Source organism: Cyclopterus lumpus, chromosome 22 (assembly GCF_009769545.1).
Source record: "Cyclopterus lumpus isolate fCycLum1 chromosome 22, fCycLum1.pri, whole genome shotgun sequence".
NCBI lineage: Eukaryota > Metazoa > Chordata > Actinopteri > Perciformes > Cyclopteridae > Cyclopterus > Cyclopterus lumpus.
In genome coordinates, this window is record NC_046987.1 from 19,165,597 (window position 1) to 19,182,098 (window position 16,502).

General features: G+C 47.2%; 1 protein-coding gene across 1 annotated transcript; it reads right to left on the reverse strand.

Moving 5' to 3' along the window:
• On the reverse strand, window positions 1-16,499 carry stard9 (StAR-related lipid transfer (START) domain containing 9). The gene is made up of 22 exons (XM_034562604.1): window positions 16,390-16,499; window positions 16,014-16,111; window positions 15,828-15,905; window positions 15,452-15,529; window positions 14,971-15,150; window positions 13,956-14,007; window positions 13,536-13,661; window positions 12,608-12,690; window positions 12,338-12,399; window positions 11,394-11,587; window positions 10,708-11,191; window positions 4,592-10,552; window positions 4,150-4,353; window positions 3,893-4,076; window positions 3,535-3,675; window positions 3,340-3,439; window positions 3,060-3,226; window positions 2,855-2,919; window positions 2,483-2,685; window positions 1,573-1,652; window positions 1,026-1,184; window positions 1-934 (listed from the first exon to the last, which is right to left on the reverse strand). Exons 1-22 carry the CDS (start codon window positions 16,397-16,399, stop codon window positions 803-805), a joined length of 8,841 nt encoding a protein of 2,946 aa, XP_034418495.1. The 5' UTR covers window positions 16,400-16,499; the 3' UTR covers window positions 1-802.
• Window positions 16,500-16,502: the final 3 nt, after the last annotated feature.

Here is a 16,502-nt window from a genome sequence, read left to right on the forward strand (position 1 = left end):
CCCCCCCTCATTATCTATCCAAGTAGGATGAAACGAAGCATTTACATGCAAATATTTGCAAAAAAACCTGCTTGACCCAGATATGGAACAAAGTGTTACTGCCTCTTGTATAACCCGTCACCGTGACAACAGAGCTGGCTGCATCTATTTATCCATCCATCATAGATAGATAGAACGTAAACACACTTGTGTAGTAAATACACATCAAATCAATGCAACTTTTATTATCTGTTGATGGGACTCTTTAAATTTTATTTTATTTTTAAAAAAACAAGGTTTTCCAGCTGTGATGTTGACCTTGTTGACGTTGACATATTTGTCTGTCCACATAACAATATAGAAAGCAATATTAATGGACTTAAATGGCGGCGACTCAATTTATTTTAAACCCGTTTCGTCACGTTGATGAAGCGATAACGTGGGATCGCTTTGCGGTCGAGGATAATTAATTATTAAGCCGTTTAAACCTAAACGCAGAACACTAAATGTGTCACAGCAAGTCATTCCCTTGGACTTCATCTTTGGTACAATAGGATTATGATTGTTACATGTATTCATGTACATCGCAAATATAAAAATACAGTCTCAATATTTTATCAAAAAATATCTTTATATATATATATATATATATATATATATATATATATATAAAAAAAGAAAAAGCTTCATCTTTGTTACTGGGAAATAATAGAACAGTGCTCTTAGAATAAAAAATAAAATAAAAAAGTCAAGTAAATGAATTTCAGGTGCAAATTCAAAAGGACAGACCAACTCCGTGCAGGAGACAGTTCAGTCCAAGTGCTCACTGCTGATGCGTCGCCATGACTCCCGTGGATTCGGCGAGTAAAACGTCGAGATCGGCGATGACGGCCGCGTGTCTTCTGGCGACGGTGTTCGACAGTCGGTGAGGGAAGGACGGAGTTCCCAAGTCCACCTGGAGAAGACGTTTCAAGGTGGAATTAAAAAATAAACTGACCATTACCGTAGTGGCAGTAACACTACGATGTATGAGACGTTATTCTCACCTGTAGCAGGTAGACGACCCTGGTGGCGTCCCGTCCGCCGCGTCTAATCGGCTGCAGGATCCAGCAACTGGGCATCATCTCCCCGCGGACGGCATCCACGCTGGGACGAGGCAGAGACTCCTCGAACACGGACTGCATGGCCAGCACGCACAAGCCGGCCTGAGGCGGAGGGGCGAAAGAAAAAGAAATTTAAAAAATTTAAAAAACAGGCGCCGCCGCCTTTTGATCAGCGATAACCGAGCAGGTTTTCTCCCACGCCGCATCGAGGTCGGGGTTGTTTACGCTCGCCGTTGTTCACGAGGTAGTGTCGAAAAAAATAGTACGCGGTTTACATTTCGTGGATGACAAACGCCGTTCATCATAAATTGTGGGAATTCATTTAAAAAGCACCGTCTGATCCTGGTTTAACTGCAGCACTAAAATCTGACAGCAAATGGAAAATGTTCTTTGTGAACGAGCACGCTGGAAAAAAAATGATGCTCGGCGAACCGCGTACGAGCAGTGATCACCGTGGACCGGGTGGTTGATTCTGCAGCTGCGCTCGTACCTGTCTGGACTCGGTGCTGATGCAGCAGAAGTCCCGCGGCTGGCTGAGGTGGCAGGTGGACGGATCCGTTAGTACGTAAACTAGACAACAAAAAGACAATGTGTCAGATGAAAACCTGGAAATAAAAGGAACATTTTACATAATACAATGAACATGTGAGGCCCGATGATGTTGCGAAGGTATTAAATGCCTCGTGCTGCAGGTGTGAGAGTGGAGTTGGTGGTGCACTAAAACACAACAAGCCATCAGTGATGAATGTGTACTCTACTGTACTATACATAGCTGGTGAATGCAGACTCATCATTTGAAGCAAAATACATTTGCAGTATCCTTGCAAAAGTATAAATAGTTTTGCAGAAATGACAAAAAAAATAGAAATGCTTTTTCCTCTGTTTATATTCTTGCAACAATACAAGTAATATTTGCAAGGTAAACTCTTCCAAACACGCAAAGCTGCCGTTGCAAATAATAATTATAAATTATTTTAATGTTTCAGGTCTGCTAAAGTCAACATTATTAGCACGCACCGTCTCGCACTCCAGCAACCGTGTACCAACATGGTGGAGAAGGCAGTCAGATTCTTACGATGTAAAAATACTCCAACTGCATCCAAAAATGTTACGTAGGATGCGAGAAACAAGCTAAATGTACCTAAAAGTATGAACAATTAAAATGTTAAATGTAGAAAACTAGAATAAAGTATTACTTTTGGAACTAAATTCAACTATTTTATATCCAGTTGAGTAGTTTAATCCATAAATATGCATTATGTTATTACGTAAAATCAAAATTTATAAAAGTAGTGACTACATTTTGATGGAGAAAAAAAAAAAAAAAGTACAGCTCTTGACTAAAACTTCCACCACAGGTGGCGTAAAGAAACCATGTGAGGAGGACGCGTTGGCCTCACCCAGCTGAGTGCTGTCATCTAGTGGTCGCGTCCACACAGAACGGACGGACCGGTTGTACATGTGGCTCTTGGACAGCCGGCAGATTGCGGTCCACAGACCGTCCAGAGGTCTGTCCAGCTCCCCGGCTCCAAGGAACCCATGGACCGACGGGCTGGAGGAGGGCTTGTAGTAAGCCCGTACGCCTCGCTCTTCTCCCTGGTAACTAAAAGAAAAACCGACAGCATTAGCAAATTAATGATATAATGTGATCATGTGTTTTTTTTTAAGTTAACGTGTCACTTTGCAGCTCATTGATCTCAGACAGTGACACAGTGGCTTGAGGGGGGAGATGATTTTTGGATGAGTTTATTCAAGAGAAGGACTGAGCTCACCTCCAGCCTGCTGTGGTCTTGCTCATTAGCAGGTTGCTCAAATCCCCAGAAGAAGCCAGTCGCACCTGTCGACAAAGACATTTGCAATTCAACCCGATACAAATGTTTGAAGGTATAGAACAAAAACTATAACAATGGCAATTAAAGGCTGAAAACTGTATGTATGTTTTCTGTATCTGAGCTCTAGACTCTAGGTCTGCGTTACCTCAGCCAGAGCGCGGCCGAGGAGACTAGACGTGATGTCCTGATAGGTCGTGGATATGGAAGAGGAGGAGCCGAAGGAGGCGGTGCGTTGACGCCCGCGAGTTGAGGGCGACGGAGAGGAAGTCATCAGGGGCTCGAACGAGGCGACAGGAGGCTCGAGGCGGACGTCTAGCAAAACGCATTAGATATTAACATGCGATGTCAACAAAGAGAATGTCGCGTTGGAGTCGCGATAGGCAATATTTTATATTATATTTGAAATTATAAAGTGCGGTCCTCACCGTGGGCAGACAGCCAGGCTCTCTGGGACTTCACACTTTGAGGACCAGATACAGGCGGACGCGTCCTGACCTTCGGCCCCTCGTCCTGGAACCCTGGGATCTGGAGGGAAACGGTAACGACGACACAAGTCACACACCGAATATACACACACACACATTGCTGGATTTCCATTTCAGTTATTCAAATCTATTGACCTGTCCAGTCAGGAGCGGTCTGTTGCCGCGCTGCAGCGTGTTTCCGCTGTTGTACCCCGACGTCGGTCCGGAGGAAAGACTCAGGCTGGACCCGGTGCACAAAGTGCTGCTGCTGATTCTTGTCCGATGTCTCAGGTCCTCCTGACCACACGGGGAAACGGGAGACACTAGTAAGATGATTCAGTGGTGTCGTAGATAAAAAAAATAAAAAAATGTATGTGTCGTATGGATTAAAAGTCAAATTTAAAGAATTTTCCTTTTTTAAATGTTGGTCAGAAGAAAAAAAAACTATTTCACGAAAGTTATCTTTTGCTGAGAACAAATAACGAATTGATTTATTGAAAAATAAAGAACTGACCGTGACTTCCTGAGACAGGGACTGCTGCTGGAGCCTCTTCTTCTCCTGCTCGGTCCTTTCTCGCAGTCGCTCTCTTGCCTTTGCGATCTCCGTCCTGGCCTCCTCTCGGGCTCGGCCGTAGTCCCGCAACAGCTGCTCGATGTCGGATGGACAGCGGCCTTCTCCTCTTCGGGGGTCTGGTACTCTGTCATTTGGATAATTCAGTGAAAACTCATTCATGTTTAAAGTGTAGGGCTAACACGGGTATGAAGTCTTACCTGGTGCCATCGATCACCTCTTGGCGGAGCTGTTGGAGGTACTCTTTACGCCCACCGGGTGTGGCGGCAGACACCTCGGAGGAGGAACCCGCCTCTTGTGGAGATGAGCGAGGATGTTGGCCGGGACTCAGACTCCGAGCTCTCTGGTGAGTCTGGAGACGCTCCTCCCTCTCCTGCCTCAAACCCTCAATGCTCCTGCGGTGTCTGAGAGGAGGGATTCAAAAGAAACACAATAAATACAAAAAGAGATCGTTCAAGGTCAAGTTACATTCTAATCTAAAAGTAGGAAACTTTGTCTTTGTGTTTAAACACCGATGCACTGAGACATGAAGGTTTGCTTGTTCATCTTTCTCTTTGCGTCAGTATTTACATTAATAAAACCAAACCATAATCAGAAAGACAAATTGCATCATATCCAAATAAAGATCATTCGTATCCTCACTTATCGTACAGCCGCTGTTTTGTAGACGCGGCGGTCGGCGCCTCCAGCCGGCCTCTGGTCCTCGGGGACAGCATCTTTAACAGTGTGTCCGTCTCCCCGAGGCCGTAGTGGAGCTTGGCCTCCGTCAGCTCCACAGTCAGCGGCCTCGGGTTCACGTTGAGGCTGACCGTTGCCATCACCTGCTCCCTCTCCTGTCGCAGCCTCTCGATCTCTCTGGCCCGTCTGTCGGACTCCACGATCGAGCCGGAACTCTCCGTCTCGCCCCACTCGTCGTCGTCGTCGTCATGTGTGCCCGGCTTGTTGGGGTGTTTCGGTCGCTGAAGGTTGACGCCCGACCAGTTGGTGAACTTGTTGTGCATGGGCAGGTCCTCCGGGGCCGCTCGGCAGCGTTGAGACGGGGACGCCGTGCCGGTGACGGGTTCGATGTTCATCAGGACGTCCGTGTTGCACTCGCTGAGCGCCAGTGACACCGCGTCGTCCTCTTGGAGCTCAACTGTCCCGTTGCTCACCGGGGATGGATTGTGCGAGTCAACGCAACGATCTACAGAATCCACTGCACGCCGGGAATAGCTTGACGTTGTTCCATGTGTGGCTTTAGCCTGCGGTTTGTGCACGTCAGCTGGTCTTAAGATGGGAGAGATGTGGCTCCGCATAGTGAAACCATTTGTTGAAGGAGAAGTCCTCCACTGCTGAGAGGAACTCTGGCGTTTGGAGTCGCGATAGGCAACATCAGTGTCTGTGTATCTACCCAGTGATGCACCAACGCTCACAGAGCAACTCATTTCACTCACCTTCTCAAGTGATACGGATTCTGATGCACGAGAGGACGCGTCACAATCGCGTCTTTGCTCGTCCTCTGAGGCGGTTGCGCGAGCGGATCGTTTGCTAGAAGACGCGGCGAGGCGGTCGCTCTCAGACTCGCAGTTTCCTCTCGGCTTCACGCGTAAACTTGTTCCCACAGTACGAATGGGAGAGGACGCGCGGTCCGTGTACGTCGCTCGTTTCTTTAAACAGAGCGTCGGGTCGCTTCTTAAAAAGGGACGGGGCTTTTCTCGGTGGCCGCTTTGCGACGACCTGCGAGAGACTTCGGATGTCGGAACACTTTTGTGACCCGGCGGCGGCTCGAGCGTGCTTTGCTTCGAGCATCGCGAAGAAGCAGATCTTACGTGTCGTTGACATTCGCCCGGCGTCTTCACGGGAGGTGCTTTGTTCTCCGATTGGGAGGCAGAGGTGTTGAAGCTCAGGTCAGGCCTGCTCTGCATCTGGTCATCTGTACTCAGGCGGTGCGCGGTCTTGTCTCGGGACACGTCGACAACCTCAGAACCGATCACTTTGACGATCACATTGACCTCGTGCGAGTTGGACCTTTCGCCGGGCGTTCGATGAGCGGCGACTCCCTCCGCGGCCGGCGCCGAAGACCCCGACGTCTGGATGCCGACGTCGACGGCCGTTTGCGTTGAGCAGTCCCTCTGCGTGTCGTCGCCAGACTCGCTGTGAGAGACGCCGACGTTCGACGCGTGGACGCTGCGATTCGGACTGGACTTGGAGACTTCGCCCGTTCTCATTTCCTGGACGTCCCCCAGCAGGTCCGAGGTGCTGCCAATCAGCTTTGAGAGGTGAGCCGACATGCTCTCCATACTGGCCCACGTCGGAGACTCTTTTATTCCCACTCTGGCTTTCTGTGTAGCGGGTACATCAGTGTTACTCCTTTTGTGCCGCTCTCTCCTCTGTGGAGCACCACTGCCGGTTACCGTCTGAAGGCCGTGCTCAGTTTGAGTGCCATACTCGCAAGTCCTCCTCCTTTGAGCTGGTACTTTGCTTCCCTGGGACTCTTTCTCAGACGTGTACGCAAGCATAACTTCATTCATCCGACTGGAGCCACAGCTGTTGCTTAAAGAACCGTCGGTCGCCGTCAGATTTTCTAAATGACCGACAGACGCTTGTCGACTCGAGAGCCGAGAGGTTTTGTTCCCTTGTTCCTCGTCGTCGTCCATACTGCTGAGCGTACTGGAGAGCCCCTTGCTGGTGGCGTAAGTGCTCAGATGGGAACAGAAGGGCGAGTTCTGCCCGTTCAAACCGTTGTCGACGCTGCAGCATCTCGTTATCTGCTTCTCGGCGCTGTTCAAAAGTGGAGATTTGCAGGACAGGTCTGCGGCACTCCCGAACGCGGGGTTCTTGTAGCACTGTGGGTTTGAGTCCTCGCCTTGCCGCTGGTGAACGAAAGGGTTGATGTCGCTGGAGGCGAAATGCATCGGGGAGTCCCGCTGCGGTTCGCTTTTCTTTGCACACAAGACGATATCTTCTACATTTGTCCTTTGCGACATAACTCCTAAGGAGTGTCTTTTCGGGGCGTAATCTCTACTCGCTTTGACTTCACTTCTACTCTTCATCTTAGATGTGCTCACCGACACATCTGCATCTTCACTCCCGACCGGTCTGACTTCTTGTTTGCCGTTACTCAGAGCGCCGAGCTTCACCCACTTCGACGAGAGCCGGCCGTGATGCACTCGGGTGGTCGCGTCGTTCTCCTCGTCCTCATCCGATGACTTGGGAGAGGACTCGATGGAGGACATGGGATGAGTCTGGATCTTAGTCTTCCTCAACCTCTTTGCCTTGGCCTTTTTAGATGAAATACTCCATCTTCCTCCATCGGATAATAATTGTGTGGCACCAGATGTGCGAGGACTATTTTGGAAGTTCTGCCCGGGCGAACAATCTTCATCATCTTGAGCGTTAGATGCGGCTTCCACGCCGACGTCCTCTTCACGTTTACAGCCACGGTTTTCTGTTGCGTCACCCAGGGTGGGAGGCGTTTCTCTGGGTACTTGGGCGTCCAGAGAGCTCCGCGTGTCCACTTCACTCAAGCACGCATCGTGGATGACGGCGTTAAGGTGCAAAGTTACTTTTTGCTTACATGAACCATTTGTTTCTTGACACGAAGCATCGTTCACCACGGCCTTTCCTTTAGGATCAATGGAGGAACCAGGAATCGAGGACAAAGTGGCGTTGCCAGTGGAGTGCTCAGACTCTCTGTTGTAGAGTGTCATATTTGTTTGGACGTTGTTGTTGTTTTTGGCAGAAAAGTTATGCACGCGCTCCATCTTCTGTGTAACGTCAGCGGATTGAAGCGCGTCGCTCTCGTGGCTGGTTCCTAATTCAGCTGACAGATCGGATGCCAGGTGTTCACTGGCGTCCACTTTGTTTTCAGGCTTCATCCTTTCAGGTGCAAGGCGTGCTTCAAGGATTTCTCCTTTTTTTCCCTGTTCGCTCATTTCATCCATCAACTTTTGTTCTTGCCGTCCCATTTCATCGCTCTTACAGCTGAAATGACACGCGGAGGACGACAAGGCAAACATGCTTTGACTCCTGCCCTTCCTGTCAATCAATGTCACGTGCTCTTTGACCACTTCTGAGATTCTCAGGTCAATGGCGCTACAAATGGCATCCGACTTGCATATGTGTTTTCTACTTTCTTGATGTTTTCTGGGTTCATCAAATGGCAATTCGCCCTCTTTTGTTTCTGCAGCCGCTTCCTCTATTGTTACATCTCCCTTTCCAAGTACTTTCCTCTCTCCTGCAGAGGATCCACTGTCACCACATTCAGAGTCCTCAAAGATCTGTCCAAGTCGCCTTCTCATGGGATCAGAAACTGGCAACGCCTCTGAAGCCACCGCGTCTCGTCTGATGCCACCGTCGTCACAAACGGACTCAAATCGGGAGCCGTCAGCGTCCACGGCAGATCGTTCTCCTTTTGAGTCACCGGGACAAATATCTTCCCGATTGTCAACTGCCGCAAAGCAGAAAGTTACCATGTCTCTGCCGTTGCTCCTTTTTGGAATCTTCGAGCTGCCCGTGAACACATCCTGCTGGTCTTGGTTCCTCTTCCTGGTGTTTTTAAAAGCCGATTTAACGAGCTCCTGCTGTAGTGCAATGCACTGCTCAATCAGAGCTCCTTTGGTTTCAGCCTCATCCGACATGTTGTCCCGCGTACAAGATAAATGTTCGCCGTTCCCAAACTCATATTGGTTCATATCTTTCAACTTTTCTGTCGCACCATCCAGACCGCATGGTACTTCCTCTCCAGTAGACGGGTTGAGGACACTTACAGGGTCAGACATACATTTTAATACTTGACCTTGGCTAGTATTAGAGAGCTGCATTACTGACTGACAACCCGACGTGCATATGTTAGTGTCAGAGGACATTGCGGTGTAAACGACCGCCATGTCAGGTGCATCCGTTAACACCTGAAGCAATTTCAGTTGTGGGGCTTGTTGTTCAGTGCAGTAGATCTCAGCGGGTGACACGCAAGCGGTTTGAGGTTCTACGTTCAGTAAGCGTGCTGGACCCTTGATGCAGTCGGGAGAATACATAACAGCGTTCCCTGTTGGTTCCGCTTGCTCCACACAACATCCTACTTGCTTCAGGGCTTCCTCTGGTGTTAGAACCTGAGAATCTAATAGTTCTGATGTACCCGTTGAACCGTTTACGCCCTCGGTGCTGGTGGATGAAGAGCTACGTCCACTCCGACAGTCCGAGAGGTTCATGCCGATTGGACTCGTCGCGCTGCTGCTCTGTACGCCTCTGAACATTATTATTCTTTGGAAAGGCAGAGAATCCCAGTGAGTCCTGGGAACGCCTGCGGAGGACCAGGCGTCGGCGAGCGCCAGCGCATTGTCGGGCTCCCTCACGCTGCAGCTGCTCAGGGAGCGTGGGCCAAATTGCATTTTCCCAAAGTCCTCTGTCAATTTGTCTCTGGAATCTGCTGCTAATGACTTGTGGGAAGGAGGCGTCGTTGTGGCACCACTGTCTCTTGAACCTTGCTGGTTCCAGTGCGTCTCAACTGGGATTACCTGAGGTTTCTGACTGCCGTCCCAGTCTAAACTGATCTCTGCTGTTCCGTGGTGCCGCATGGGTGAACGGGAGCGTTCTGTCACCGATGAGTAAGTCTGGCTAAGTTTCTCCGCTGTTGAGTATTTCCCACCGCTCTCCACAGCCAAGGAGTCTTCAGATATTTGACTGCCTTCGCTCTCGGCTTCGCTCTGAGCCGCTTCCTCGCGTCTCAGCTGCTTGGCGAGGGCCGTCACATAAGCAGAGGACAGAGAGTCGACAGAGAAAAGGCTCTCGCAGTCTGACCTTACGTCATCTCCGTCCTCTGGCTCTTCCTCCCATCCCTTCAATCCCCGCTGTCTCTCTACCCATCTGCTGGTCTTGCTCATCAGTGCCTCGGCACTATGCCAGCGCTTCTGTTTCAGGTCCTCAAGCGCGGTCCTTTGGTCGAGCTCCTCGCACGAGACGGCTGCTTTAACAGCACATTGGCTTTGGTTCATCTTGGCGTCTTTAAGGCTGCGGCCTCTTCTTTGTCTCCAGTGAAATTTGCTTGCCATCCTCCCCAGAGGTTTGGGGTTTCGTCCTCCACTCACACTTGATGGTGGTTTCCTGAACACTTTGGACAGAGCTGTTTTTAGCCTGGGCCCAACAGAAGAAGCGAAAGTCTTCCTAATGGTTTCCAGTCCGTTGTTACCTGCACGGGGTTGATTCGTCTCATTCGTGCAAGGGACAATCTGAGAACTGATTGTGCACGTTGTGGTTCCTTGTATAATCTCTTTGCAGACTGGCTGCAGAGTCGTTCCGAGCGGTGACTTCAGAGTAACCGAAGAGTTCTGATCCGATCTGTTCTTGAAAGACAGTTCTCGGTTTGGCAGCAGAGGTTTTCTTTCTGGTCGTTCCCGGAAGGGCTGAGCTTGGGGCTCCTCTTTGGCCGTCGCTCTGAGGTTTTCAGAGGAGTTTACTCTTCTCCGGCTGCCTTGACTTTGTCCCGAGGAGAGCGAACCGGAACAACTCTGGGTTCTCTCCCGAGGAATACACTCATCTGAAACCCACTTCCTGCTGCCGATGGAAATGGAGGCTGTGAAGGAATTCGACGTCAGTTCTGTGGATCTGTTCCTTTTGAGGAAGTGTCTATCGGAGAGAGAGAAAGAAAAGGATCTAAATTGAAGAAGAAGATATCAACAGTACCAGTCAAATGTTGGACACGCCTTCTCATTCACACATGAATATATATTTTCTACGCTTCCTGCCCTATTAACTCTGCAGACGTGTGTCTATGTGCTTACCTGAAGATAGGAGTGTTCTGTGGGTACAGCCGGGACAGAAGATCTGCCGAGAACGAGTGTCTGCGAGGAACAAACGATCTTCCTCTGAGCTTTGGAGGGGAGCCCAGATCAGGAGACTCTGGGCTGTCTGGTCCTGGAGGCAGGGCCCTTTCCAGCTGCTGCAATTCCCTCTTGGCTTCCAACAGATGCCGCTTGCGGGCAATTCTCTCCAGCTGGTAGTGCAACTGCCTCCGACGGATGCGACTCTCGGATCGGCAGAGGGCGTGGTGCTTGAGCAGCTCCTCCTGCACCGCCTTCTTCCTGGCCCGTACCACCCGGGATGGCTGATCCACCACTGCGCGACCTTCCTGATCCTCAGACACACGACTTGCCTCTCGCTCCGGGAGGGTTGAGGGGATGCGGTCCGTCTGAACGCCGGACTCGTGGGTGATTCTCAGCTCTACAGTCGTTAGGTGGCGTTTCTCCTGCGTAATCCACTGCTGGACTGTTGGGTTAGGATTTTTAAAAAAAAGGAGGGAATCATTTAGGTATGGATATTTTACAAATGCACAACATTTATTCATATTTCAACTCATTCTGAAGAGCTTATCCAATGTTAAATAAAACCATCTATAATGTTGACTTGGATTTGTAAAGTTGACATGAGAGATAACGTTTTTTGGTGTGGAAATGGAAAGACGACGTACTCTCAGTGTGCTGCTGTTGGAGGTGGGCCTGCTCCCTCTCCAGCTCTCTCTCAGCCTTCCTTTGTTCAGCCTGAATCTCCTGTCGCAAGCTCTCCACGTAGCGCTGCTGCTCCTCCAGACGCTGCCTCGCAGTCGGCTGGTCACTGGGGGAGAGACATGCACCCGGCTGGCCTTGGAGCTTCACATCGTCGACACTGTAAAACAGATACATGGATACAGTGTAAAAAAAAGTACTTTTTTTTTTTTTTTTTTTTTTAAAAGGGCAACTGTGATGCAAAGAGAAAACCAGAAAGTAAAATAAATCATTTTCACCTCACCTCGGTACAATTTAAATTTCTAGAATATAGCGGTTAGGTGGTGGCGGGTTTGATGTGAATGCAACTGTTGTGGGTTTTCAGTTCAGCGTCTCGGTAACCAAGCAACGGCTGAGCCCGTCCTGTAAACAGCTAACTGGGATTGTTCAGGAGGGAGGGGGCTACTAGAAACACATGTCATCTCGACAACTGAACAGGAAGACGCATGTAGCGTTGCCCTATTTCTGCAACATGAATATGACAACGCATGTACCTAATTATAAAATATGGATGCTGCATGTTGGCGGAAAAAAAAGCTCTCTGTGCACAACACACAGTATACACAGAGGGATGAATATAGGGCAGGACGATACATCTATATAAGGATATCTAATTCCTCTGAAAATCTGATTATTTTATACTAAAGTTCAAGTGTCAAGTATTTAATTCATACAAAAGTACACAAAGCAAAGTATACAAAACCAGGTGGCGATTTCATATAGACTGATTTTATTGAATTAACAGAAAACCTGCTATATTGTGATATATATTTTTATATATTAATCACTGATATCGTGACAGACGTTTTTGGCCTCATCGCCCTGGGTGAATATAGTTTTATGTGAATATATTTTTGGTGGCAGTGTTTACCTGTGGTCAGGGGTCGCGGGGCAAAGGTCGATGTAGGTGCAGGTCATGCCACCTTCACTGGCCTGCGGACATTTTAGAGAAGAAACAACTTTAATATTTACCGGAAAAAAAACATCAGCTGTGCTCAACGATCTGAAGCAATATTGTGCATCGCTAGATTCAACAGTATGTCAATTACAGCATCTCGTGTATCTGCTCATCATCAATATTATCACCACCGTCGTCATAACCGACGGCTTCGTTTTCATTTTTCAGCCGGGCGGCACTCACACGTCTGCGTTCCCGGAGGACGGCTGCCTCGGCTGGGTGGTTGAAGCGGAACTTGTGCACTCCTCCCAAGGTGATCACCGTCCCTGGAGACCGAGAGACATCTCCTTTATCACGAGCTGTCCTCATTCTGGGTGTACGCGGTGCAGTGGAGGAGTGGGGGCGGGTGTATACGAGTCTATACGTTTACCCTTGGGAAGAATCTATCTTTTCACCTTTAAGTGTGTGTGTGCATATTTTTAATTGCCAATAATCAAATATATTCTGTTCATTGTGAGTATTTAATTATACATTAACACACACACGTTAATGTATAACACACATATATATATATATATATATATATATATATATATATATATATATATATATATATATATATATGTTAATGTATAACATATGTGTGTGTGTGTGTGTGTGTGTGTATGTGTGTATATATATATATATATATATATATATATATATATACATACACATATATATATATATATATATATATATATATATATATATATATATATATATATATATATATACACACACACACACACATATATACACATATACACATATACATACATACATACAGTGCAACAATCACATGACTTTATGCTTTTTCCCCCCCTGGCATTTATTATACAATATCATAACTTTCTCTTTCTATTGTTGTACTCAAACTAAGCTTTAAAAAAAGGCATGAAAGTGACAGTTGCCTCAGGATATATTAAAAAAAAAAGAAAGAACTACCAGATACGCGTCAAACTACCAGTAAAACAAAAGCTATATTCATGCCTGCATATCAGCAACACTCGAATCTTTAAAAAACAGGCTACAACCTTTTTTTCTTCTCTTTGTTATTTAAGTTTGACTGCAGCATGCAGTGGGAACAAGACGGTGTGAACAAGGTTAGTCGAGGACAGGAGGCGCTGACCTTGAGCCAGCCTGCAGGGCTCGGCGACTTCTCGCTCGTTGAGCAGACAGACGCAACCCGGCAGCGGCCTGAGCGTCACCACACCTCCGTGGTTTTCAACCTCACAGCTGGCACCGCCCTGCAGAACTAGGAACACGATCGCACGTACAGAGTTAGAAAGCTGCGCGGCCACCGTACTTCTAAATACATTCAGCGCAGCATTTAATTAAAAGTAAACAGTCCATTTCATGATATACAGTGTAATATTTTATCATGCATTCTGCCATGTGTTGTACTGTATGTTTTGTCTAAAGCTGCACAGTTTGCTGTGTGTATACTCTGGGATAATACACTCTCATAATGTACAAACAGCCAATAAAAGATATTGTGAAATATGTGCAGCTGGATGAGGAAACATGGAGAACAATGAATAATTAATACCTATTTGTGGTTTTTCAAACTGTTCCTGAGGTCCTATGTGGGTAACTCCTTCCTGTTAAAAAGAAAAAGGAGGCATTTTTGTAAACATGACAGCTGTATTTAAAATCTACATAAACAAAAAACATCTTTTGTGCATTCTGGATATTAGCTGGTCGTATAGCGGATAGAATGACAATAATGTTACTCCATGATCTTAAGAGAACTATTGTCCTTTCACTTCTAATCCTCACTTAGCCGACAGAAAAACATATAATTTGTTTACTTTGAAGTCTTATCTAAATGGGATTAAAGGCTTTCTTATATAGTGTCAAGACCACATGCGTTCCCAGGTGGCCTCGGCTCTTCACATGCAGGAAAGTGTAATTGTCAGGCCTGAGGGTATGCTTGTCATTGTCAGAATCAGGACAGCCTAAGCTCCCCTGAGTCCTAGCCTCAGAACTAAGAGCCTCTTATCCACCGGAGCTTTATGCATTGTGGAAGACACACAGACGCAGAGAGATGGGAGATCGACAGGACGGTTGGAGGGTAGAGAGAAAAGAAAAAGACAGTAGAAACGCACCTTTTCTCAAGAGTTTTTCTAGCAGAACAAAGAGAAATAGTGTGAGGAGGAGGAAGAATCTAGTAGGAAAAAAAAGAGATCGGTTTAATCGAGACAGCTGACGAATCAGTAACTTGAGAGTTGGAAAAAAGTCGAGCAAAATGCAAAGAATATCAGTTCAAATGAGCGATGCGTCGCCGGGGATGAAAAGAAATGTACAAAGAACGAGACAGAGTGAAAGCTCATACTTAACACCATCCAATACAATACAACCAACATGAATGACACCATCAATATGGATATTGAGCGCTACGCTTGAAATGGGAATTGCAATCCTCAACAATTGTGTATTCCAATATTTACAACAAAAAAGCAGTAACAGAATTGAATAGAAGACGGGACAATTAAACTATACCAAAATACAAGAAAGCATTACGCCGCATGAAACACAGCGCTTCTATCTCATCATCGTCGTACCCTGAGGTGATAGAAGACGACCCCGGTGCTGAGGACGTCTCCATCGAGGGTGACCAGGTGCGGTTGGAGGGAGTTGATGAGGAATCCGGCCCGGTCTCGGTTGATGTCCACGCTGTACTGCTTCAGCAGCTCCTTCTTGTCTCTCCAGCCCTCCGTCCAGTCCTTCGTCAGCTGCTCCACCTGAGGAGGAGACGTGGATGAAGGAAGGTCGAAACCAGGGTGGTAAATACGATAAGATATGTACTTATTTTCTTACACAGGTTTATGATGTCCTCTGCTGCCATGCCAATACAACAGGGGTGAATGGAATCTTGTTTATGGTTTGTTTTATTTATTTATCTACCATTGATAGGGAAAAAGCTATTTAGATACGGAAAGGGAGAAGTTGGGAAGTTGTTTCACGTAACATGTATGAACTGACGTTTTAAGTCTATATCATGCACATTTACGTGTGTGTGTGTGTGTGTCCAGCCCGTGTTACCTTTAGTTCGTTCTGTAGCACGATGTCAGAAAGATTTCCATCCCTCTCGTCGCTCAGGGATGGACTGGGATTACGCTGCTGTCAATCAAGGAGGGTGAAAATTGATCAGTCAAAAAACACTGTGCAAAAGAAAAATTGTGACATGCGTTACAATGCAAATCACACAATCTTTACCACCCGGGGGATTAAAAAAAACGTCACAAAGCACTGTATTAAGCCTTTGCTACAAAAACATGTAATGTGGAGATCTCTTCCATTCAAAGCCGTACAGCACTAAGAGGGATTTTTCTTTCTCTGGGGGGGGGGGGGGGGGGGCGCGGGTGGCATAGGGTGTACCCCAGGGAGCGTTAGCTTTAATGATAAAAGGTGCCCATACCATTTCAAAGCTGAGCAGCATGCTCTTCAGCCTGTCAATCTCCTCTCTCAGTTCCCGGATCAGCCGAACACTGGCATCCTACACACACACACACACACACACACACACACACACACACATCAACCTCCTAAAAATCATGTGGATCAAACGTGAAGTCTTGGCATTGGACTCCAAACGGCCACTGACCTCATTAACCCGAGGCTTGTTGACAATATTTTTGGCATGGGCGGCATAGCGCAGGGTGCTAAGGGTCTCGTTGTAACTGTTAGCGGAGGGCGAGACAGCTGCAACACAAACACACAATAAAAAACACACACACACACACATCACAAAAAAAAGTTATATGAGAGAGATTTAAAGAGATTTTTTTAAATGTAGCAGACATTTATCTTTATCACCGTTTTGTTTCAAGCCGCTGATTAAAACCGCTCATGATTGCAAACCATTTAACTTTATATTTTCAGTTAAAAGCTCATAGATATAAACGGGTGCAATTTGTAGTTAATAAAAAAAAAAGTACATAATCCCAGCCCTCGTCTTTTCTGCTATCTGTTCCACTGACTTGCAATCATGATGGTCTTGGAGTTGCCGCCCAGGCTGTCTTTCAGAAGCCAGGTCAGGACTGAGTCTCTGTAGGGGATGAAGCAGTGCCTCCTCCCCCCTCCTCCTCCTCCC